Consider the following 25,999-nt stretch of genomic DNA (forward strand, 5'->3'; position numbering starts at 1 on the left):
TATAAAGATTTATTGAGTTCTTCCCATGTGTTGGGCCCTGAAGATGCAGTAGGAACAATATTGATGAGGCCCTTGCCTTAATGTCTGTAATGTATTTGGAAATAAATGGAGAGACTCTGAAGGTGGGGAACTCAGACCTTAAATAGCATCATATGCACTTTGTCTGGAGGCACAGGATGACAAAACAGAAATCCTGAAATTAGCTTCCTTCCCCTCTAATGGTACTGTTGCCACTGGTATTTTTCTCCTCTGGATAGGATTAGTGGCGAGTAGAAATATACCTGAGTGGAAAGACCTGCAGTCACCCCCCCACCTCCCTCATGGGCTCAAAAGCCTTGTCTGACCATACATTGGCATCTTCATGGAGGCAGAGATCAGGGCTTGTAAATAGGAGGGTCATTCTAAGAATTTCACCAAGGCATGGATCAAAGAGCATGTCATGCGTGCTTGCTAAGTTGCTTCAGTTGTGTCCGACTCTTTGCAACCCTTTGGGCTGTAGCCCGCCAGGCTTCTCTGTCCATGGGATTCTCCAGGCAAGAATACCAGAGTGGGTTGCCATGCCCACCTCCAGGGGTTCTTCCCCATCCAGGGATAGAACCCGCATCTCTTATGTCTCCTGCACAGGCAGGCGAGTTGTTTTACTATGAGCGCCACCTGGGGAGCCCAAAGAGCATATCATTGGACCATAAAGAGTATGAGGAAACCAGTAATTTCATGCGATAAGAAAGTCAGATACTACTATGATGATATGTGGCAACTTTCTAATTAAAACAAATGATAAAACCAAAGCACATCCTCAGGGGCAAGCCATTGCTCTTGTTTAGATTTTTCTTTTGTTTTAGTCTTCAGCCAACATAAATTTTATTGATTTTTAATTAAATGGGAAAAAAAGGCTTGAACATAGTCTCATTGTGAAACACATAAACATTTACAAGGGCGCTTTCTCTAGCGCTTGCTTGAATCTTTTCTTTCCCTCCTAGTTAGCTCATTTTCTCCTGGCATTTTGTCTTCCTTTTTAAATTGCATTTACCCAAGACCATGACATTCATTGAAATATTCACATACTGAGTTGCATATCCAGATGTATAAATATTAAAAATGTATCTCAGTGGTATAGCAAATATTGGGATGGCTGAGAGATTGTTCTCTTGCCTCAGAATCTGATTTTAGTATTTGTTCTTGGTTTTAGGAATAGGCTGGATGTTCTTTCTTTACCAGTATTAGTTATAAGTGACCTAAAGATGGGGCTTCCCAGGTGGCTTACTGATAAAGAATCTGCCTGCCAATACAGGAGATGCGGGTTCAATCCCTGAGCCAGAAAGAGCCCTTGGAGAAGGGCATGGCAACCCACTCTGGTATTCTTGCCTGGAAAATCCTATAGACAGAGAAGCCTGGCAAGCTACAGTCCATAGGGTCACAAAGAGTCAGATATGGCTGAGCAACTGACCATGCATCCATGGCCTAGAGGTAGGCCATGCCTTCTGAGTCTCTCCACTTATTTCCAGTCTTACTATTACTGCACAGATCAGTAGCTTCCTGGAAGAGTGCTAGGTAATGAGAGAAACGTAAAACAATACCAGCACGCCTGTTCATCTTCCAGATTTAAGGCCTTGAAAGTGATCTGAAGAGGCATGAAAGCAAAACTTTATTCTTCTTAGAGAAATCTTTATTTTTATAACCTTTTCATGATGTTGACTACTAAATATATTCTACTAATAATACGGTAAATCAGAGACTCATAGCTATTGAGCTAAATGAGATGATATGAGCTATAGCTCCCTAGTGCCGTCTAATCTAATGCCCCTTTATACAGATGTGACATACTAGTAGAGTGGTTTATTTATTCTTTCCGTCAGTGTTTCTTAAGCACTATCTGTGTGCCTTGTTCCAGCGATAAAACTGTGAAACAAGCAGACATGGGTCTTGTCCTCCTGGCAGCTTACAACCTATATGAGATTCAGTTAAGTAAAGCCATCTAACAAGATAGGCACTCATCTCACATGCTAGTAAAGTAATGCTCAAAATTCTCCAAGCCAGGCTTCAGCAATATGTGAACCGTGAACTTCCTGATGTTCAAGCTGGTTTTAGAAAAGGCAGAGGAACTAGAGATCAAATTGCCAACATCTGCTGGATCATGGAAAAAGCAAGAGAGTTCCAGAAAAACATCTATTTCTGCTTTATTGACTATGCCAAAGCCTTTGACTGTGTGGATCACAATAAACTGTGGGAAATCCTGAAAGAGATGGGAATACCAGACCACCTGACCTGCCTCTTGAGAAATTTGTATGCTTCCTGTCAGGAAGCAACAGTTAGAACTGGACATGAAACAACAGACTGGTTCCAAATAGGAAAAGAAGTACGTAAAGGCAGTATATTGTCACCCTGTTTATTTAACTTATATGCAGAGTACATCATGAGAAACGCTGGACTGGAAGAAACACAAACTGGAATCAAGCTTGCCGGGAGAAATATCAATAACCTCAGATATGCAGATGACACCACCCTTGTGGCAGAAAGTGAAGAGGAACTAAAAAGCCTCTTGATGAAAGTGAAGGGGAGAGTGAAAAAATTGGCTTAAAGCTCAACATTCAGAAAATCAAAAACGAAGATCATGGCATCTGGTCCCATCGCTTCATGGGAAATAGATGGGGAAACAGCGGAAACACTGTCAGACTTTATTTTTCTGGGCTCCAAAATCACTGCAGATGGTGACTGCAGCCTTGAAATTAAAAGATGCTTACTCCTTGGAAGGAAAGTTATGACCAACCTAGATAGCATATTTAAAAGCAGAGACATTACTTTGCCAACAAAGGTCCGTCTAGTCAAGGCTATGGTTTTTCCTGTGGTCATGTATGGATGTGAGAGTTGGACTGTGAAGAAGGCTGAGCGCCAAAGAATTGATGCTTTTGAACTGTGGTGTTGGAGAAGACTCTTGAGAGTCCCTTGGACTGCAAGGAGATCCAACCAGTCCATTCTGAAGGAGATCAGCCCTGGGATTTCTTTGGAAGGAATGATGCTAAAGCTGAAACTGCAGTACTTTGGCCACCTCATGTGAAGAATTGACTCATTGGAAAAGACTCTGATGCTGGGAGGGATTGAGGGCAAGAGGAGAAGGGGACGACAGAGGATGAGATGGCTGGATGGCATCACTGATTCGATGGACGTGAGTCTGAGTGAACTCCAGGAATTGGTGCTGGACAGGGAGGCCTGGCGTGCTGCGATTCATGGGGTCGCTAAGAGTCGGACACGACTGAGCGACTGATCTGATCTGATCTGATCTGATGATGAGGGAAGTGAAGAACCTCTGTGACAGAAGAAATCAGGGGTAAATGGGATGTGAGATTTGAGCAGGGAATGCAGTCCAGGCAGAAAGAACAACAGCACATTTGATTAACTGAGAGTGTTATACTCTGTAGCCTGCCTAGGCGTGAAGCATGGAGGAAGATGGCAGAAGATGGGACCAGAGAAAAAGTCAGGGATCTGGCCATAAAGGATCTCTAAGCAGAGGAGTGTCAGGGTCACAGCTGCATTTTAGAAAGGGAGGGAAGGCTGGAAACTGGGAGACTGGGGAGGATGTAGTGACAGGTGCTGGTGGCACGAACTAGAAAGTGGTATGTAGTTATTGGAAAGTGGACAGAGTAGTGGATCCCTGGAATTTGATAGTCAGACACAGTATATGCTGGAATCTTCTGTGTTCCTGATCTCTTAAATTGTATCCAGTGACTTACTGATACACATTTGCATTGGGCATTGGGACCAATTCGGCGTGCGTACCGAGCACCCTCAGAATACCTGGGCATTTGTGAACACCCAGTTCCCTTGCTCACAATATGGCATTCTATAAATGTTCTTGAATTTGGATGCACTCACAGCCAAAATGCGCTCTGCCTAAATATTTGCAGTAACAAGTTCATTATTTCTTAAGGCAATCTGGTCCAGAATTGAGATTCTAAATCTGCACGCTTCTGAATCACACTGAAAAAACTTCTACTCCCTCAGCCATCTCCTAGCTCTTCTTAGACATCTTTGCTTCTTCCTCTTATATCTTCCCGGATGTAGTGACATTTCATTATTTGGCCTGGCCTTCCAGATTCCTTTCTGTCCTGATCATCTCCTCCAGCCCACGGACTTGGTTTGTTAGGATCCTAGATGACAGCTGGCCAGTGAATCAGCCTTTAAGAATGTGTAACTCACCCTTAGACTTTTGAGCACCTGTGTTGTAGTCTAAGGTTAACTGCTAACTCAGCTCTTTTGTCTGTTAAATGAAACTAATAGGGAGTATGGCTCCCATCACAAACCAGGTTTTAACTAACATACCATGATTGAACTAGTAAGTTAGTTAGTAAAAATAAACTCATAGAAATGTAAATTACAATTGAAATTATGTTTAGACCGGGGACAGGAAAGATATTAAAGGTGATGGCCCAAGCAAATTTCTTTATCTGGTATTGTGTTTATCTAAGTTTAATGAACATTGCTTTCACTATGAAGTATTTCCTTTTTAAGATATTCATATTTGGACAGCATGCTACAGAGCAAACATTTCTATATGTGAAAACTGGATGACAGATTCAAAAAACCGTAGGTCATCCCAGGTCCTTCTTAATAGAAAGTTCCACAGTGGATGCCGGTTCTATCATCAGCATTCTCCACGCCAGTGAAGCCATCCCTTTATTTACCTGCCTAGAAGCTTCAGATTGCTTCTTTGCTTTGTCTTCCTTTTAGAAATTCTGAGAAAATCCCTGCCACTCAATTCCTTTGTTCGAAAATGCAAATTCAGTACAGTGTGTAAAGGCTACATTAAGGGTACACCGTACCCGAAGCGAAGTCACTGAGTTGTCTGTCCTGACTGTCAAGGTCACCAACAAACAGAGGGTCTCAGGTCCCTGCCAAGTGGTGGGAAGAGATGTGGGTGCGAGCAAACACCTCAACAAAGGTCGTGGTGTTTGGACCGCCTTCTCTTAGAATATGTGCACTTTCTTCAGTATGCAATTTAAATGTGATCTTAAAACCTTTACATTTATACTATTGTTAGTTCTTGGCTATAAGGCAGGGGCACAATAGTATGAATTATAAAAGCTTGTTGGTTTTTTACTTTGAAATGGAGAAGATGTTGAGGTTGTGACTTTACCCTCTTAGTTCAGTTCAGTCACTCAGTCGTGTCCAACTCTTTGTGACCCCATGAACTGCAGCACGCCAGGCCTCCTTGTCCATTACCAACTCCCAGAGTTTACCCAAACTCATGTCCATTGAATCGGCGATACCATCCAACCATCTCTTCCTCTGTTGTCTCCTTATCCTCTCGCCCTCAATCTTTCCCAGCATCAGGGTCTGTTCAAATCAGTCAGCTCTTCGCATCAGGTGGCCAAAGTATTGGAGTTTAAGCTTCAACATCAGTCCTTCCAGTGAACACCCAGGACTGATCTCCTTTAGGATGGACTGGTTGGAGTACTCAGCTTTCGTTATAGTCCAACTCTCATATCCATACATGATTACTGGAAAAACCATAGCCTTGACTAGATGGACCTTTGTTGGCAAAGTAATGTCTCTGCTTTTGAATATGCTGTCTAAGTTAGTCATAACTTTCCTTCCAAGGAGTAAGCATCTTTTAATTTCATGGCTGCGATCATCATCTGCAGTGATTTTGGAGCCCAGAAAAATAAAGTCAGCCACTGTTTCCTTTGTTTCCTGATCTATTTCCCATAAAGTGATGGGACCAGATGCCATGATCTTCGTTTTCTGAATGTTGAGTTTTAAGCCAACTTTTTCACTCTCATCTTTCACTTTCATCAAGAGGCTCTTTAGTTCTTCTTCACTTTCTGCCATAAGGGTGGTGTCATCTGAATATCTGAGGTTATTGATATTTCTCCTGGCAATCTTGATTCCAGCTTATGCTTCCTCCAGCCCAGCATTTCTCATGATGTACTCTGCATATAAGCTAAATAAGCAGGGTGACAATATACAGCCTTGACGTACCCCTTTTCCTATTTGGAACCAGTCTGTTGTTTCATGTCCAGTTCTAACTGTTGCTTCCTGACCTGCGTACAAATTTCTCAAGAGGCAGGTCAGGTGATCTGGTATTCCCATCTCTTTCAGGATTTCCCACAGTTTATTGTGATCCACACAGTCAAAGGCTTTGGCATAGTCAATAAAGCAGAAATAGATGTTTTTCTGGAACTCTCTTGCTTTTTTGATGATCCAGCAGATATTGGCAATTTGATCTCTGGTTCCTCTGCCTTTTCTAAAACCAGCTTGAACATCAGGAAGTTCACGGTCCACATATTGCTGAAGCCTGGCTTGGAGAATTTTGAGCATTACTTTACTAGTGTGTGAGATGAGTGCAATTGTGCGGTAGTTGGAGCATTCTTTGGCATTTCCTTATTTTGGGATTGGAATGAAAACTGACCTTTTCCAGTCCTGTGGCCACTGCTGAGTTTTCCAAATTTGCTGACATATTGAGTGCAGCACATTCACAGCATCATCTTTTAGGATTTGAAATAGCTCAACTGGAATTCCATCACCTCCACTAGCTTTGTTCATAGTGATGCTTTCTAAGGCCCACTTGACTTCACATTCCAGGATGTCTTGCTCTAGGTGAGTGATCACACCATCATGATTATCTGGGTCATGAAGATCTTTTTTGTACAGATCTTCTGTGTATTCTTGCCTCTTAGTGTGATCCTAAAAGAACTTGACTTCAGTGTCATCCTGTGGTTGTTACTGAGTCATGTTACTTCACTGATGTGTCTCAATTTCATCATCTCTAAAATGAGAACAGTAGTAATGAGGTAATAACAGTGGTAATGGTAATATAACCATTGGTAATGCTAATAATACCTACCTCATATCTTTTTGTGAGGAGTCAATGAAATAGCATGTCATTTGTCTAGCTATTTGCATCTCCTGTTTTAAAGCCATAGGATAATCTAAAAATCAGTTTGCATTCCCAGAACTTAGCATTGGGAAGTCAGCATGTCTGAAATCAAGAGTCCTGGGCTAGTTGGGAGTCACAGTTTAGTTCTGGGACCAGTATTGGCCTGCTCTGTGGCCTTGGACACGTCTTTTTTTTTTTTTTGGTGGTGGGGGCATGCCACCTGTCATGTGGGATCTTAGTTACCCAACCAGGGATCAAGCCTGAGCCCCCTGAATGAAATTCCCAAGTCTTAACCACTGAACCACCAGGGAAATCCCTGGGCAAGTCATTTTTATAGTCATCTTAAAATGGAGCTTATCACAGCTACTGTCCACTTCACATGTTTGATTAATTCATTCATGTTACAGATATTTAGTAATTGCCTACTATGGGCCAGGCACTGTGAATGAAGTAGCAGATTAGATGAACAAGATAAAGTGCTCCCTATTTACAATAGCTAGGACATGGAAACAGCCTAGGTGTCCATCAGCAGATGGATAAGGAAGTTGTGGTACATATACACAATGGAATATTACTCAGCCATAAAAAGGAATGCATTTGAGTCAGTTCTAGTGAGGTGGATGAACCTAGAGCCTGTTAGACAAAGTGAGGTTCATCAGAAAGAGAAGAACAAATAGGTATATTGATGCATATATGTGGAATCTAGAAAAATGGTAAGGATGAACCTATGTGCAGGGCAGGAATAGAGACGCAGACATGGAAAACAGACTTGTGGATACAGCGGGGGAAAAGAGGCTGGGATGAACTGAGAGAGCAGCGTTGAAACACATACATTACTGTATGTAAAGCAGATAGCTAGTGGGAATTTGCTGTATGACACAGGGAGCTCAAACCCAGTGCCCTGTGACTACCTAGAGGGGTGGGATGGGGAGAGGTGGGAGGGAGGTTCAAGAAGGAGGGGACATATCTATACTTAAGGGTGATTCACATTGTGGTATGGCAGAAATTTTTAAAAATTAATGAAAAAATTTTAGGAACATAAAATGCTCCCCTTATGAGTCATACATCCTCCTGGGGAAAAGAGGAAAAAACAGAAAATAGAAGGAGTAACAGGGTAATTGGGGTGTGGTGAGCTGGGTTGCATGCATGTGTGTGCTCAGTCGTGTCTGACTCTTTGAGACTCATGGACTGTAGCCCTCCAGGCTCCTCTCTGTTCATAGAATTCTCCAGGCAAGAATACTAGAGCCGGTTGCCATTTTCCATTTTCTTCTTCAGGGGATCTTCCTAACCCAGAGATCAAACCTGGGTCTCCTGCATTGTAGGTGGATTCTTTACCATGTGAGCCACCAAGGAAGCTGTGGGGATGTTATTTCAGACAGCAGGCAGAAAAGCCCTCTCTGATTGAACTGAGAATGCCATACTGAGAATTCCATACAGTGTTGGAATCATGGATTCCCTCAGGAAATTCATATAGATCGATGAGTGTGGCAGGAATGAGGAACGAGCAGTCTCCACCCTCCAGCAGTGGAGGAGATGGGGTCCTGAACAAGGGGGCGGGGGAGGAGTTGGCAGCAGGCATTGAGACTACAGGTGGATAAAGAAGGGGTGCATAACCCAGCCACAGAGGGTCCAGAAAGGCCTTTTGAGAGTGACACTTAGACTGAGTCCTGAAGACAAGTGGGCTAACCAGATAGAGGAATGGGGTAGGGAGCATTCTAGAAAATAGCCATAGACCAGGGAGAGTATGAAAACATTTGGGTGAAAAGTATATGGGTAATAAATATTGTTTTATTTCTTAAAGTTTGATGATATGATATCAGAGGTCATGACTCAGAAGGTGGTAAAGAACAGTAAGTGAAAACTTAGTGTTGATAATCCAACACTAAATTTTGGGGGGCTCTAAAATCACTGCAGACAGTGACTGCAGCCATGAAATTAAAAGACTCTTACTCCTTGGAAGGAAAGTTATGACCAACCTAAACAGCATATTAAAAAGCAGAGACATTACTTTGCCAACAAAGGTCCATCTAGTCAAGGCTATGGTTTTTCCAGTAGTCACATATGGATGTGAGAGTTGGACTATAAAGAAAGCTGAGCGCTGAAGAATTGATGCTTTTGAACTGTGGTGTTGGAGAAGACTCTTGCGAGTCCCTTGGACTGCAAGGAGATCCAGCCAGTCCATCCTAAAGGGGATCAGTCCTGGGTGTTCATTGGAAGGACTGATGTTGAAGATGAAACTCCAATACTTTGGCCACATGATGCGAAGAACTGACTCATCTGAAAAGACCCTGATGCTGGGGAAAGATTGAGGGCAGGAGAAGAAGGGGACGATAGAGGATGAGATGGTTGGGTGGCATCACCGACTCAATGGACATGAGTTTGAGTAAACTCCAGGAGCTGGTGATGGACAGGGAGGCCTGGTGTGCTGCAGTCCATGGGGTCACAAAGAGATACAACTGAATGACTGATCTGAACTGAATCCAAAGTTTGTATAATCCCGATACAGTATAGCAAGTGAGCATGTCTAGCACTGCCAAACATCAGGGTTTTCATGGTTACGTTACTTTACGATTTGTGGATCCATTTTAATTTTTTAAAACATACTTTATGCCAAAACCTTTTCCATTTTGAATTTCAAATTAACAGAAAGAGACACTTTCTGTTTTCAGGGCCTGTCACACCACCAGACTGCCTTACTTTGGAGAAGGAGATCGGGTTGATTATCATTTTACCTCTCAAGAAGTTTTTGATGAAATGCAAAACATGGTAAGAATGCTCTTTATGTGCACAAGAAATACATGTTCTCTGGTAGAAGTATTAGGAAATCATGATAAGAAAGAGAACAATTACTTGGATGTATTCTCATTGAGTTGTGTTTTTAATACCTTTGAGATATCATCGTCCACACACGGCTTTATGATCTTGGCGAAAATACTGTAAATTTCCAATGAAACTGAATAAAGAGATGTTTTAAGAAAACGGAAGAAAAAGCACCGTGAAAAGTTCTTGAGATCTCTGTTTGTCAGCTGCTGCTATTTATGATCAGATTTTACTCAAGATAAACTACTCGCACAGAACTGATGTTACGCAGCTAACTTATGAATTGAGCACTTCCAGGGAGTGGGCGTGTTCTGTCCACAGACCACTCCCTCTGTTTGCTATCTTTGGTGCTTTCTAATTGTTGTGACCCTACGCACCATTTCAGCCAGTTGGTCTGCCCTGGACATGTACGTACACAGCCTTACTCTTGCCCTGAAACATCGCTGTGTAAGGAGTCCTCAGTCCCAGAGAGCCAGCAGGCAGGTCACTAACGCAGTTGGAAGCCCTCGACATTAGATCAGAGAAGATTCCTCATTTCCTTGAGGTCTGTGGCTTTCCTGGGTGAGGGTCACTACCCTGCTCTGGTCCCTTTCATAGGAGCTCTGGACAGTTTTATTCAATTTAAGGCTTTACCCCCTGAAACCCTGATCATCTGGTCATCAGTAGTAATTCACAACAACCTTGTGTCTGAGTTCATTTCCTTAAAAATAATTTATTTGCTCTTTCTTGGCCCTTCGCATCAAAGGGAATCCTCACAACCCTAGTGTGTTTTATCTGTCAAAGGTATATTGCTAATGTCAATACATTATCCATCCATGACTTCAGTTAAAGAGTATCTCATATCTTCATCACTACTGATAAATCTGTAAGCCTTTTTATTCTCTTTTCAGGCATGGGCCTTAATTTTGTTTATCTTATCATCACTTCTTTCTATCACTAAATTTATCCTACACTTTTTTTTTCCCCCTGAAGCCTGGTGAAGGACAGGATTAAGGACTAATCTCTGTTTCTGCTTTTGAAAGATTACCATCCAACCAGTGATGCTCTTACTGCTGCGGGCTCCCTCCTCTCTGCCCCCTGCTCCTTCATCTGTCCTTTCTCTGCCCCATCCTCAGATAACAGACCTGGCTTCCACCTCAGTGCAGGCGACTGTGGAGCATGTAGGCATAGGCTCTGCAGTTGCTCTGAGTTTAATTGTGAATGACCAGCTTTACACATGGTACATATTTTCTCTTGCATTCACAGAGAAGCCAAGTGAGAAAGCCCTATAGTCCCTCGGCCATTTTCTCTCTAATCTTGTCAGAAGAACATCTTGGAACTTCTTTATGATTTTCTCTCCTAGGGCTATATTTTGAAGTTTGGTTTAATGTACCAAGGGTACTCTGAGACTTTCTATTTCTAAAAGCCATAATAGAAATCTGAGGAGTTATCTTGATATTAGTAAGAAGCATTCTCTTAGGACTCTTTGGGTTGAAAGACAACTAGTTCCCCACACTGCTGTTAATTTCTCGTGGTAGAGTCTGGGGCATTTTTTCTTGATTTAGTTCTGCTGCTCTCAGTGCCCCACGGGCTCCCCTGATGTTTCAGACCTTATCTTGTCGGTAATCAAGCAAGTCCAACAGTCCCTAGTCTAAGAAATCACCATACGTCTGTACTGTATTTAGTCTTCTATTTACTCTCACTTTGAAAGTTCTTGTGTACTGGAAAAGCACTCACTTCTTCTGCCTCTGCTAACATGCATGACTTCACTGTGATATCAGCATCTTTAACTTGAATTTTGTAGTTAAGATCTTTTCTTTAAAGGGAGCTTGAGGCTGTTTCGTGAAGAGAGACAAATCTAGAGAGGAGAAACTCACGACACCTTGTCAGCTGCACCTGTCACACCCACACACTCAGCCTTTGCACACAGAACCCCTCTACGGAACACTCCCCAGCCAGCCTGTCCCCTTCCAAGTCACAGTCCCCCTTAACAGACAGCCCTGGCACACCCCACCCCTGCACATGTGCTGTGGACAGTCACACTTCCCCGCTCTGATGGGTAAACATAGACGAGCACACACTTCAGTATACATTCCACACCCCCCAAAACACAGATCATCTCTCCATGTGCCCACAGACACATGAACCCTTCTTAAGGCCATATACACAGTCACTCACCTGCACAGCCTCTTCTTCCCTGGTGGAAATAAGACCGCAGATCTGGAGGTGTCTGAGATAAGATTATTGCTATGTATGAAGAAATCCACAGGCCGGAAGCCATGACAGGAGTATACCTCTCCAGAAGCTGGGGACCACTCATCTCAATTCTTAACAAATCAGTTGAACAAGGCTTTTTTTATGTACACAAGTACAATGCAAGATTTCTCCCAACCCTACCTTCTTCCAAAAAATGTTTTTTGGGTCCACTTGTGTGCCCTTGTACACACAAGTAAGCAAACTCATAGTCTACATCTGGAAAGTGATTCAAATATACGTTGCAAAAAACAGGGTGAGTCACAGTAAACAAGATGAAGTAAGTCATACCTGACAAGAGATTCAGATATCTGTTTATCTGTATATATATATAATATAGATATTAAAAGGAAAGGAGTCATAGTGTTTGTTGCAAAGATACAATATGACACTGAGTGGGTAAAGTATTAAGGATATTTATTGTTGAGTCTTTAACTTTTAGAATATATAACATAAATTTCATTTGATTATGGGAGGGTATGGATTTTTCTCATTGCCCACACCAGACACATGCCCCAGAGACCCATCCCACCTGAGGGACACCCTATGTTTCATGGCCTTCCAACACCGCCCCCTGACAGGTAGCCCACCCCCCATCCCCACGGATCTGCAGAACCTCCAGGCCAGGAGGCACAGGGTAGCATCAGAGACCCCCAAACTGCTACTGTTTGTAACGACAGTGCTGGCTGTTGCTGGGCTTCGGAGGATGGGGCTCAGCCTGAGGAGTTTTCACTTCATTATTTATTTCAAAATCATGTATCGGAAGAGTCCTGGTGGCCAAGGATGTCCACATTTTTCTTCCTTCTGTTGTCATCAGCATCCACCTTGTAATTTAGTAAATATCATATCAAAGGAAAAGTCAAGACAATTTTGAGAGATGTTTCTAGTTTTTTTTTTTTTTTTTTCCTTTCTTTCTTTTTTACACATGACTACAGTTTCAGGAGGAGCTTCCGGAATATAACGAGAAGGCAGTATTTATACCTCAAATGTTTAGCGGGCACACAACGATGCTGCTGAATACATTTGGGGCAGTTCCAATAAAAAGCTGTGTTTATGAGGAAAAGCAGGAGGGGTCTGTATTTTACAGCTTATCTCAGAATGCAAAGGTTTGAGGATGTGACTGTAAATCGAAGCCTTCAGGCTTATCTGGGAGCGCAAGGCCTTTGGGAATGAGAGCTTTGGGGGGAGAGCTGGTGTGTTGGGAGAGCCAAAACGGCTGAGGCACAAAGTAACTATTAGTTTTGCTTTCTCCTTAATGAAGGTTTATAGCACACATTTGGCAGGAAGTGGGTCAGTGGGCAAAATGATCTGTTTACCGTAAGCTTCATTGCCTTCACTCTGCTCTAACATTTGGTCAGCAGATTATCTCCAAAAGCCTTTTCTTTTTCTTTTTTTTTGCCAGCCAGGAATTCTGAATGAATTTCTCCATCACAGTTTGATATTAAGTTTTTTAAACCCATTGTCATCCTTATATAATCGCTAATATTTATAAGTTTTATGGAGTCATATGGAAAGAAGACATCAAGTCATTTAATTTATATTAAATTCCATGATGGCAGCTGTTATTGGAAAGTCTTTTTACTTCTTCCCTTGCAGGGGAAATTCATTCTAACCTATAATTACGGTAATCACAAGTACGGATTAAGTAGGGACACCATAGAAGGTATCGCGAGAGATGGTTTAGCAAGCTGTGTTCATATGGAAATAGAAGTAAGTACTTTCCATTCAATCAGTTTCTTTTTAGTGTGTAAAACTGTGTATATATTTGGGACTGGGGAGGAGACTATGGTGTGCAGGCAGCACACTTCTAGGCCTGAAAGGAATGCATACGAAAGGTGAGATTTGGGGGACATCCCTGGTGGTCCAGTGTTTGAGACTCCATGCTCCCACTGCAGGAGGCTTGGATCCAATCCCTGCTCAGGGAGCTAAAATTCTGCATGCCACATAGTGTGGCCAAAAAGTTAAAAAATAATAATAATGTGAAATTTTAAATTTTTAATTAGCTTCACTTCACTTTAGTCGCTCAGTTGTGTCCAACTCTTTGCGACTCCATGAATCACAGCACACCAGGCCTCCCTCTCCATTACCAACTCCCGGAGTTGACCCAAACTCATGTCCATCGAGTCAGTGATGCCATCCAGCCATCTCATCCTCTGTCGTCCCCTTCTCCTCCTGCCCTCAATCTTTCCCAGCATCAGAGTCTTTTCAAATGAGTCAGCTCTTCACATCAGGTGGCCAAAGTATTGGAGGTGCAGCTTCAAAATCAGTTGTACCAATAAACACCCAGGACTGATCTCCTTTAGAATGGACTGGTTGGGTTTCCTTGCAGTCCAAGGGACTCTCAAGAGTCTTCTCCAACATCACAGTTCAATAGCATCAATTCTTTGGCGCTCAGCTTTCTTTATAGTCCAACTCTCACATCCATACATGACCACTGGAAAAACCATACCCTTGACCAGATGGACTTTTGTGGACAGAGTAATGTCTCTGCTTTTTAATATGCTGTCTAGGTTAGTCATAACTTTCCTTCCAAGGAGTAAGCATCTTTTAATTTCATGGCTGCAATCACCATCTGCAGTGATTTTGGAGCCCAGAAAAATAAAGTCAGCCACCGTGTCCACTGTTTCCCCATCTATTTGCCATGAAGTGATGGGACCAGATGCCATGATCTTAGTTTTCTGAATGTTGAGTTTTAAGCCAACTTTTTCACTCTCCTTTTTCACTTTCATCAAGAGGCTCTTTAGTTCTTCTTCACTTTCTGCCATAAGGGTGGCGTCATCTGCATATCTGAGGTTATTGATATTTCTCCTGGCAATCTTGATTCCAGCTTGTGCTTCCTCCAGCCCAGCATTTCTCATGATGTACTCTGCATATAAATAAGCAGGGTGACAATATACAGCCTTGACATACTCCTTTTCCTATTTGGAACCAGTCTGTTGTTCCATGTCCAGTTCTAACTGTTGCTTCCTGACCTGAATACAGATTTCTCAAGAGGCAGATCAGGTGGTCTGGGATTCCCATCTCTTTCAGAATTTTCCACAGTTTATTGTGATCCACACAGTCAAAGGCTTTGGCATAGTCAATAAAGCAGAAATAGATGTTTTTGTGGAACTCTCTTCCTTTTTCTATGATCCAGCAGATGTACGCATTTGTTTTTAAAAAAAAAATGTAGTTATATTAAATATTTGAGATCTTCAAATACAGTTGATTTTTTTTCCCAAGTTACCTTCTCTGAACAGTGTAACATTTTTTTAGTCAGAAAGAAAAAAAGCGATAAAAAGGATCCCATTACACCAAACACATAGAAAACAAAATAGGTGTCAGGTATTCCATTACTATTGATTACCTCTTCCTTAAATTTTTTCCTCTCTGACTTTGAAGAGCAGGAGACTGATTCCTTTTTGGTCTTTTGTGTTGGTCTAGTCCCCACAAGGGCTTCCCTGGTGGCTCAGACAATAAAGGAATCCACCTGCAATGCAGGAGACCTGGGTTTAATCCCTGGGTCTGGAAGATCCCCTGGAGAAGGGAATGACAACCTGGTCCCATATTCCTGGAGAATCCCTTGGACAGAGGAGCCTGGTGGGCTACCATCCAGGAGATAAGTGTTGCCTTGCTTCAGTGAGAGTGGTCAAGTTTCTTCCACCTCATTAATTTTCCTAACTTTAAAACCCTACAGTTCTTATCTTCCTGCAGTTGATTGGTTGTTCATCCTTAAGGCTGACTTTGTTTCTATGCTAATTAGCCAGAGCAACAGCAACAAAGACCTTTCCTAGAAAATGTATTCCTTGAACAAGGCAGACACAAAAAGTATGCCGTCTTTGAGTGCAGACACTCCCCAGCTCCAGTGTCCACCTTTTTCCAGTTCAGTGGTTCTGAGTTCTGGCTCCCATTTTACTTTCTTCCTCCCTGAGAGCTTCCTCCTACTCATTTCCAGGAGGTTGAGTCTATAAACCAGGCTTTATTCCTGGTTCTTCCCAGCTAAATCCTTTTCCCAAACTCTCCTTGTCATTGACGCTTTTAGACATTTTTTTTTTTTTTAAAGAGTCTCTATTTCTTCCCCTTGAATTTTTAAAAACAAAGATTTTGAACACTGAGTTAAACTACTGATGGTTGGATTGAGATGGAAGGAACTTCAGAGTCCATTTGAAAGAACTTCCATTTCACGGAGGAGTTGGCACAGAGTCACGGTGGCCGGCGAGCTGCAGTCCTGACCCAGGCCCCTGGTTCCTCAGAGCGCTGCTACCTACCGCCACTTCCCTGCTTCTTGTGGGCTCCTGGTTATCAGGGTAATCAGGAGCCTGGCCTTCCCATGCTCTGGGTACAGCCTGTGAGATGGAATAGGAACCAGCCAACCACCAGGCTGCTGGTTTAGAACAGGAAGGGACCAAGTTGTTGACAAAGGGGAAACAGAGGAGCCTTTCTCTCTGGTAAGATCTCTGTCTCCTGCGGCTGCAAGGATGCCTTTTGAAAAGTAGAATTGAAACTGCTTTTCAGTTATAAATATGCAGTATTCTGTGAGCATACCTATTTGTCTCTAGCAATTTTCTTTTTTAACAGTAATCTTCCTTAGAACTGTTAAAGGATAACCAGGTAGGATGAATTCTTATTTTTCTAATGATAACGTAATATTTGATACACAAACAGAAGTAATCCAATCCTGAGGTATTTGTAGGAAAATAATAGCTAATTATACAGAGTAAACAAATTCTTCAGTACAACACTACTTATTAAGCCTATGTTGTCACATATTTCCTAAATGATTTCTAAATTGTATCTCTGTTTCTAATTTATTATCTTTTATTTAAATACATAGGGTGTAAGAAGTTTAAAACATTGCTATTTTGAGCCTCGATATATCCTGGTGGTACCCATGGACAAGCAAAAATATGAGGGCTACTTGAGGAGAAAAGGATTATTCAGTCGTGTAGAGATTGAATTTGCTGTCTCCAGAGTGGACCTTTATATTAAAATTAACCAGAAATATCCAGGATACTTTGATGCAGTAATCAATGCAGGTCAGTAACTTTCAGCAAAGTTTTATTTTTGACGTATAAGATCGCTGGGGAAAAACCTGCTCCAAAGTACGTTCTTGTTGTTGACTGAAGGCAGTTTCTTACGGTTGTAGGACTGCAGTTCCTGATTGCTGGCTGGCTGGCTGCCAAGGGTGACCCTCAGTGTTTAGAGACTGTGCTCAGATTGTGTGCATGTGGCCCCCTCCACTTTCAGGGCAGCAACAGCCCATTAAGTTCCTCCTCCTGCTTCGAGTGTCCTCATACTTCTCCAGACAGAAAACCTCCTTTTATGGGGAATCATATGATTAGATTAGGCCCACCTGGATAATCTCCTTTTTGATTAGCCCAAACTCATAAATAACCCTAATTATTTATTAGGATAATAAATTATTTATTAGGATATTTATTATTAGGACAGTAAATTATTTATTAGGATCTTGATAAATAACCCTAATTACGTTTGCAAAAGTCCCTTATGCCATATAACCTAACATAACCACAGGAGTCATAGCTCATCAGATTCACAGGTTCTGCCCACACTCAAGGTGTGTGTGTGTGTGTAATTAAGCAAGGGTGAAGTGTCACTGGGTCTTAGAATTCTGCCTACCACGATATTCATGCAATTAGATCTAGCTAAAAAATTATTGCCACAGATTGGCTGTTTTGACCTACGTCTGTTGCTAAAGTAAATTCTCTCCTCTGCTGTAGATGATCTGGATGTTGCCTATCAAAAGCTGAGTCAGCTCATTAGAGAATACCTTGGATTTTCTGAGGTAACTGCCAAGAGTTTGGCTCCAACCACAGGTACGGTCCTGTCCCTTTTGTGCCAGAACTTACTTTGCGATGAAAGGAAAACAAATCTATGGGTTGTTATTTGAGGACTCATCAACCAGGCTAATGCTAGTTCTTTTTTTTTTTTTTTTTTAAGAAACAAATTTATTTGCATATTTGGCTGTGCCAGATCTTAGTTGTGGCACACAGGATCTTTAGTTGTGGCATGCAAACTCTTGGTTGTCACACGTGGGATCTGATTCGACGACCAGTGATCAAGCCTGGGCCCCTGCAGTGGAGCACAGAGTCTTAGACACTGGACCACCAGGGAAGTCCTCTAACGCTGGTTCTTACTCTTTAATCCCTGTCCTTCCTCTGGGGTTACTGTCCCCACAAACAAATTGTGTGAAACAGCCCCTCTGGATGTGTCCCTCTGTTTGTCAAGGTGACCATAATGGATCGCAGAGGACTGTTCTTTAAGGATGTGCTGGGCAGTACCTTGCAGGCTGGTACTAGTTAGATATAGGTCAGTCCCATGGTTCAGAACTCAGCCTTCTGGAAGTTTGGCTTCTTAGGGGCTGGGGTGGTGTTCTGCCTGACAGCATTGTTCAATCCAAGAGATTCTTTCCCTCTTTGTTTGCGCTGCTCTAGTCCTCAAAATGCGGCCCATCAGAGTATAATGGAAGAGAATGTGAGAGTGGTCCTGGCCCGGCTGCCACCTGGGACAGGCTGCTTAGCTATTCTGAGCTTCAGTTTGCCCTCTTGTTAGATGGAGTTAATCCTCCCCACCTGCCTCATGAATCATGTGCAGCAAATAAAATGGGATATATGAAGGCAATGGCAACCCACTCCAGTACTCTTGCCTGGAAAATCCCATGGACGGGGGGGGGGGGGGGGGGGAACTGGTGGGCTGCAGTCCATGGGGTCACTGAGAGTTGGACATGACTGAGCAACTTCACTTTCACATTTCACTTTCGTGCATTGGAGAAGGAAATGGCAACCCACTCCAGTGTTCTTGCCTGGAGAATCCCAGGGACGGGGGAGTCTGGTGGGCTGCCGTCTATGGGATCGCACAGAGTCGGACACGACTGAAGCGACTTAGCAGCAGTAGCAGCAGCATTGAGTGCATCTCCTTGGAATCTAGGAATTCTAAAGCCCTAACTTAGAATTTCAGTACATGAGTATTTTGAGACGTCTTTAACAGTTTTCCCCCAAGTCCACCTCGCACCCATTAGGATGGCTACCATGAAAAAAAAAAAAAAATAGAAAGTGTGCTAGCAAGGATGTGGAGAAATTAGAAATGTAAAATGGTGTAGCTGCTACAGAAAACAGTATGGTGGTTCCTCAGAAAAGTTAAAATTAGAAACACCATCTGATCCAGTGATTCCACTGCTGGGTATATACCCGAAAGAACTGAAAGCAGGGTCTTGCACAGATGTCTGTGCGTGTTCACAGCAGCATTATTCACAATAGCCAAAAAGTGGAGGGTGACCCAAGCATTCATTGGTGGATGAAGGCATAAACAAAATGCGGTTTGTACATACAACAGAATATGATTCAGCCTAAAAAGGAAGGAAATTCTGACACCTGCCACAGCATGGATAAACCTTGAGGACCTTCTGCTAAGTTAAATAAGCCAGCCACAAAAACACATATATTGCATGATTCCAATTATATGAGGTACCCAGACTAGACAAATCATAGAGACAGAAAGGAGGAGGGTGGTTGCCAGGGGCTGTGGGAGAGAGAGGAACGGAGTGTTGTTTAACGGTGTCGGAGTTTCAGTTTCGCAAGATGGAAAGAGTTCTGGGGATTGGCTGGAGAATGGTGTGAGTGTGCTTAATGCTGTTGGACCATCCATTTAAAAATGGTGACAATGGCAAATTTTAGGTTACATGTATTTTACTATCATCATCATCATCATCATCATCATCATCATCAAAGAACGCCCTCATGAAAGAAGTTCAATGGACTGACCCGCACTCACGCTTATGAATGCTCAGGCGGTCTGTCGTGTGGTTTGGCCTTTGTGACCCTGTCCGGTAGGATCTTGCTGGCTGGGTTGCGTCCCGGCCAGCCAGCAGCATGTCAGGTCACAGTTTTTGCCAAAGTTCAAACTGTGTTGTTTTGCAACCCTACACGCTTTCTCGAGGGGAGGTGCCCTTGGAATCCTGGAACAAGATTGGTGTGAAAATGGTGGCACCCAACATATAGTGACCAGCGTTTTCCTCCCAGGTGCATCTCATAGGAGACGAGTGATAGAAAATACCAGAAGAAAGTGCACGCTGTGAAGATGGGCACCCCTGGAGCAGGGAAGGTTTCACTCAGTCCATGGAGGGGCACCTCCAATGAGGGGTGGGCAGGGCCACCCTGCCTGGCTGCCGCCTCTGCGTCAGGCTCTGTTCTTTAGAAAGCTTCGCCTATCCAGTTGTACAGTGTTATCTCGTGAGGCTTCCATAGAAGTTCCATGTAAGTTTCTCCTGAGGAAATATGGCTCCCTTTGCTTTAAATCTTTGCTAGCAGCCCAGCAACCTCTGATGTTTAATTTGGTCCCCTGCGTGGACCTGTCCCTATGGGGCTGTCGCCTAGGTGGGAGCACCCTGCCCCATCCCTGCACTAGGCCCATCTCCCATTGTAAATTAATAAGTTGGTGTTTCTGGCTTTTAAATCAGCCCCTCGTGGGTTGGGAGGACCATGAGTCAGTCCCCTGAGCCTGAGCAGTTCCGAGCAACCGAGACACAGCAGCCCCAAGGGCACCTCTAAACTGTGACTGCCGAGCAGGACTTAGCACCCCTGGCGATGGGATGTGGCCAGCCCCCCAACCCTCCCCACCAACACAGCTCGTCTTACTCTGCAGCCATCAGGAACACTGATGGTTGATTGCAGTGTGCCATTTGGCAAATTAATAGACCAGATAATGTGTGCATAAGGAAATAGACTTTTGTTTTAAATGGTTTTGTGAAACTTCATTTATTTGGACTAATTAGGTTAGACCTGTCTGATTTAATGAAAAGTATGACTTATGGAATTTGTAAAAGTGTTCTCACTCTCAGATACATTTAATACCTGAAATCGGGCCGTCCAGTTATTGACTAATAGAGTCCCAGCTTTTAATAGTAGATGGGAGGGTTTGTACTCATTATGTCAAATCATTGGCCTTGATAGACCCCAGTTTCTCTGACAGGCTTACTATTTGGAAACTGATATATTTTCTTTAGAAGCCAAACACTCTATTTGGTTTATGCAGTTCATCTGTGGAAGAAGGTACTTTTTTCAGCTGATGGTTTAAGGATAAATTTGCATATAAAGTGATTTTGTGGAGGCCAGATATTATTCAAGTATTTAAAAATTCTAATTAACATAGTCCTCATTAAGAAGCTTATACATTGTCTCCAGTGGCCCGAGAGTAGAGCCAGCGGCCCCTCTGAGTCTCCAGGCGGTGAGGTGCGCGCCAGGGAGTGTGGAGCAGATGGTAACAGGTTCCCGGCGGGAGAGCAAGGCCTAGCCATAATCACCTTAAGGTGAACCATGTGACACCCTGAGAAGGGTCCAGAGCCCCAGAAGGGTCAATGCCACAGGCTCGGCTGGCTTGCAATTCTCGGCCTCCCTCTGGGCCGGGTCACTCTGAGTTAAAGTTCTGTGGTTTAGGTATGTCTATATAAGACTTTCATTACTTTTGCATGTAAATGGGATCCTGAAAAGCAAAACTCCATAATTTTAGTATGGTGGAATCACTTTCATGTATAATTGAGCTGTCAAAGGGAAGAAATTGAAATTAAAAATATTTAAGATTCTATGACGCCAGTTTTGCCTTAGCAATTAAAAAATTGGACTGGAAAGAGGAAACCTCAGTTTTGCCTTCAAACTTTCACCAATAATCATTAATTTGATTAGAACTCCCATTTCTAAGAAGCAAAACGCAAAAAAACTATATATAATATTCTGGAACACGTTAAAATATGTTCTTCCAGAGCTGAGGTTTTCCACAACTGGCCTGAACTGTCCATCTATACGGTCAGCTTCACTGCAGACAAAAATCTGATGGCCAATGGTGTTTTCATAGAAGCAGTGATCCTGTGTCAATGCAAACAGAAAATGATTGCTAAACATTTGAATTGCTAATACATAGCTTTATCTTTAGTAACTTCATGTTACTAATTTGTACTTGAGAATGCAATTTTAAATTCTACACTTAATAATGAGAGTAGAATGAAGTGAACAAAGTAAGTCCAGTGTTTATCAGTTCTGAGTATAGCAGCCCATCAGCCTGGACCCACAAGTACAAACCTTCACTGGAGGAGAGACTAATTAAATTTTCATTTAATACATGTAAATATAAAATAATAACTTTGGGCACAGAGTAATTGTAAACCTTCGAGTTCTTTAGTTGTTCCGTCTCTCCGTTGTGTCCAACTCTTCGTGACCCCATAGACTGCAGCACACCAGCCTTCCCTGTCCTTTGCTATTCCTGGAGTTCGCTCAAACACATGTCCATTGAGTCGATGATGCCATCCTATATCAATTAAGGTACAGGATTGCCTTCCTCCCCCCACAACAATGCAGGTAATATTCATTTCTAAAACCAAGATGGTTAAAAAATCCTGAGTAAACAATATAATGTCTATAAAATAAGGGAAAACTCACTATATTCACAACCCAGTATATGTGATGTCTTTTCTCTCCATTTATCTCTTTACAAGTGATTTCTGGAATCGTCAGTACTTCCAGTAAAGCTTTTAAAAAGCTGATCCAACCACCACCCTGAGTTCTCACTACAGAGGTCATAAAACAACATTTTATTTGAAAATCATTATTCAAGATTCTGACTAATGATAGAGAAAAATGATGATGGCGATGATGAATCTAACAAGGGAAAAACTGAGCAATTTACTAGTCCATAAAGTGGTGCCTTTATCTCTAATGAGGGGCCTGGTATCATTTGCCAAGTTATATGGTTAAATTGTAATGGTTAAATTGTGAAAGTGGGGTGGAAAAATCTTTGTGTATCTGATTATTGGAAACCAGGAGGGCTCAAAGAACTTTCAGCATTGGATTTCACCATTCTTAGAATTTTCTATTTTTTTTAAATGCTTTTTATTGTGGTTTAAAAAAACAACATGAAATTTGCCATTTTAACCATTTTAAGTGTACGCCTTAAAGGTATTATTTATATTCACAATGTTGCAAACCATAACTACTACCTATTTTAAGTATTTTTCATCACCCTAAATAGAAACTCTATGCCCGTTCAACAATAACCAACATCCCACCCCTAGGCCCTGGTAACCTCTAATCTACTTTGTGTCTCTATGAACCTGCCTATTTTAGATATTTTTTTTACTGTTCTTTTATTTTAGCCTTGTTTCTTGACTAAGTTCGTATTTTAATTTATAACTGTTATAAACTAGGATGTTAAGAATGATGAACAGGGCAGCCCCTCAGAAAACCCACCACGTGGCAGAATTTTCCTTGTTCCCCCTCTCCTTCCTGCCTGGTTACCTCTCACTTATCTGGACACTCGGGGTGCACACCCAGACCAGGAGGTTCAGAGAGAACCCGGAGTGGTCTGAACGCCTCTTGTGTTGTGGGAGGAGAGGGGCTGGTGGCCAGGAGCCCAGCTGGCTCCTGGAGATGGACTGCTCTGGGCTCCCCTCAGAGGTCTGATTGGGTTTGGCCTCTGAGTAGCCAGTCTCCCCCAGGGTCAGCTGAGGCTGGTTTCTTGAAGGCTGTTCCAGACTGGTGTGCCGCCTCTGACCACTAACCTTTCAGAGCCGTGTCCTAAGGACTGGGTTACAGTGATCCATGGGCCACCAGAATACACCAGGGGTTCTATCCTGAACGAGAGCCTGCTGAGGTGATTGTGTCCAGGAGACCAGACTCACATGTGCTCTCATGCAGGTGACTGAAGAAGGCAACCCCCCTCTGCAACATCGGCATGGATGTTGGCCTCTGAGAGTCACTTTTAAAGCCAGGGTGGATCTGGGGGGAAGAGGCTGCCCTCGGGGGGTGAGGGGGTGGAGTGGGGATGGGTAGCAGCTTGGATGGTGGAGCCTCAGGTGCAATGTCCCTGAGCCATGGCGTCTTGTGAGATCCCACTGGATCTATTCTTTCTTTCCTCCTTCCATTCATCACTCACTTACTGAGTGCCTGCTGAGCTTCTGCACCTTGCTAGGTACTCCTTACAGAGCTCACAATTTCTTTATGGGACAAGGAAACAGGCCACTGAACGAGGAAACCAATCGGACTTGGTCTGGCCTAGCTGTCCATCCTCTAGTTTCTACTGTGAAAAGCAGCATTGACCTCTAAGCTGGTGAAATGAAAATGTCATTCATTTAGAAAATATTCTGGCCCATTCTCAGACCTGAATATAAATGTCAGTTCTGTGAAGAAGCCTCTTCATGTTTATTCATAAAAGTTTATGCTTTCATTTGACTAAAAATTACTCTGCGTGCTCAGTCATTCCAGTCGTGTCTGACTCTTTGTGACTCCATGGACTGTCACTCGCCAGGCTGCTCTGTCCATGGGATTCTCCAGGCAAGAATACTGGAGTGAGTTGCCATTTTCTCCTCCAGGGGATCTTCCCAACCCATGAATCGAACTCGCGTCTCTTATGTCTCCTGCATTAGCAGGCAGGTTCTTTACCACTAGCACCACGTGAGAAGCCCCATAATTGCTCTGATTCCATTAAATAAGAGAATTCTACGCACTTAGTGTACCAAGGAGAAAGGATCGTTAAATTCTTCTATATGTGTAATTTTATTCTTTTCAAAGTCCTATGTGCATCAACAAAAAAAGGAAAGATATTTTTGGTTATTAATTTCTAAAGTTACATTGTTGCCTTTGTTAAGATGTTTTTTAGCTAACTTCTTTTTATGTTAAAGCAGGAGCTCCCTCTAGCAAGAAGACTGCCTCTGGGGTGCCAGCGCACCTGGTTCCATCCCCAAGGCGCTTAGCGAAACTGCAAGCGGATGGCCAGGTAACAGAGCATCTCTCTGCAATGCAGATCCCCACAAAGGTCCCTGAAAATCAGAGCCTCGCTCCCTCCCAGAACCAGGAGCTGACTCAGGAGGGAGCAGCCCCTCAAAAGGGGCTTTCTCCTGAGAGCCAGGTCAGCGCTGAGCCTCCTGCAGAGCCCAGCCCATCAGCGCCTGGTCTCCAGAAGGCCCAAGACTTATCCCCAGACCGGAAGGAAGGCGATGCTCAACAATCAGCTCTTTCTTCAAAAACAGCACCCACAAACCCACCTGAGAATGAGGCCCAGACATCCGAGGTGAAAGCAGGTGAAGAGGGGCAGCCTGCCACCACTCCTTCCCAAGGGCCTCTTCAGCATCCTGACCCACCGCCAGCCCAGAGCCCTCAGCTGGATCAGGATGAAGAACCAGGGGAGGCCAGAGTAACCCCCAGCAGCCCTCCCTGCTCTGAACTTCCACAGGGATCTGACCCAGCATCCTTCAGCCCCCAGGGAATCCAGGAGGGGGAAACCGGGTCAGCCAGCCTGCAGGCCAGCAGTTCTCACCATGATCCTCCCAGAGATCTCTCCGGCCCTGACGGCCCTGACGAGGTGAAGCCTGGACCACCTCCAGGAGGCTCTCAACAACCTCCAGAGGAGGGCGTCCTCAAAGCGGAAGTTGCCCGGGTCGACACACCTTACCCAGAAATGCCACATCCCCAGGACTCAACAGATACCCAACAGACGCAGGACAGAGGGGAACCCGTGACTCTGCCTCCCAGAAGCCGGCTGGCTCCCACCAGGCTGCCCCAGCCCCGGGTCCTCGCTCCGTTCCAGAGTCGGAGGCGCACGCCCAAACTCCTGTCACCCAGCAGGGAGGAGGCCCTCAGAACAGCCTCAGATCAAACCGTGACTCCCTCTCCCAGGCCCCAGGTAGCTCAGGATGAAGACCCTAGTAAACTTCCTCTTATCAGCTCCCCCCATTCCAAACAGCCACCCAACCTGAGCCCCCATCAGGGCCCCGGCCCCCAGCAAGTCCAGGAGGTAAAACTCCCTCTTATCAGTCCTCCGGTGCAAGAGCCATCAGCTGCACCCCACCCACCCCAGGAAGGGGAGACCCACTTAATCAAGCTCCCCCAAATTTCCACTCCTTTCTCGGAACAGCTGCCTCAGAATATGGCTCCTTCTGATTTGAGGTCTGCCAAGGAAAGGCAGACTCCCAAGGCAGGCCACTCCTCCAGCAAGAAGATTCCAGATATGCATGCCTCACCCCAAAACCACGAGCCAGGACATCCCACAGGAGCTAGGAAAAAAAAACTTCCTGGCCACAGAGAGACAGCT

The 25,999-nt window shown here is 43.7% G+C and overlaps 1 protein-coding gene across 1 annotated transcript in view; it reads left to right on the forward strand.

Annotated features, from left to right (window-relative positions):
• Positions 1–25,999, forward strand: part of LRGUK (leucine rich repeats and guanylate kinase domain containing) — a 104,085-nt gene that overhangs the window by 48,460 nt on the left and 29,626 nt on the right. The window contains exons 12-15 of the mRNA XM_025291547.3: positions 9,544–9,640; positions 13,523–13,636; positions 16,740–16,941; positions 17,647–17,742. Of these exons, the coding sequence (XP_025147332.3) occupies positions 9,544–9,640; positions 13,523–13,636; positions 16,740–16,941; positions 17,647–17,742 (509 nt within the window). The remainder of the gene's footprint in view (positions 1–9,543; positions 9,641–13,522; positions 13,637–16,739; positions 16,942–17,646; positions 17,743–25,999) is intronic.

The sequence above is a fragment of the Bubalus bubalis genome, chromosome 8 (genome assembly GCF_019923935.1).
Source record: "Bubalus bubalis isolate 160015118507 breed Murrah chromosome 8, NDDB_SH_1, whole genome shotgun sequence".
Lineage (NCBI taxonomy): Eukaryota > Metazoa > Chordata > Mammalia > Artiodactyla > Bovidae > Bubalus > Bubalus bubalis.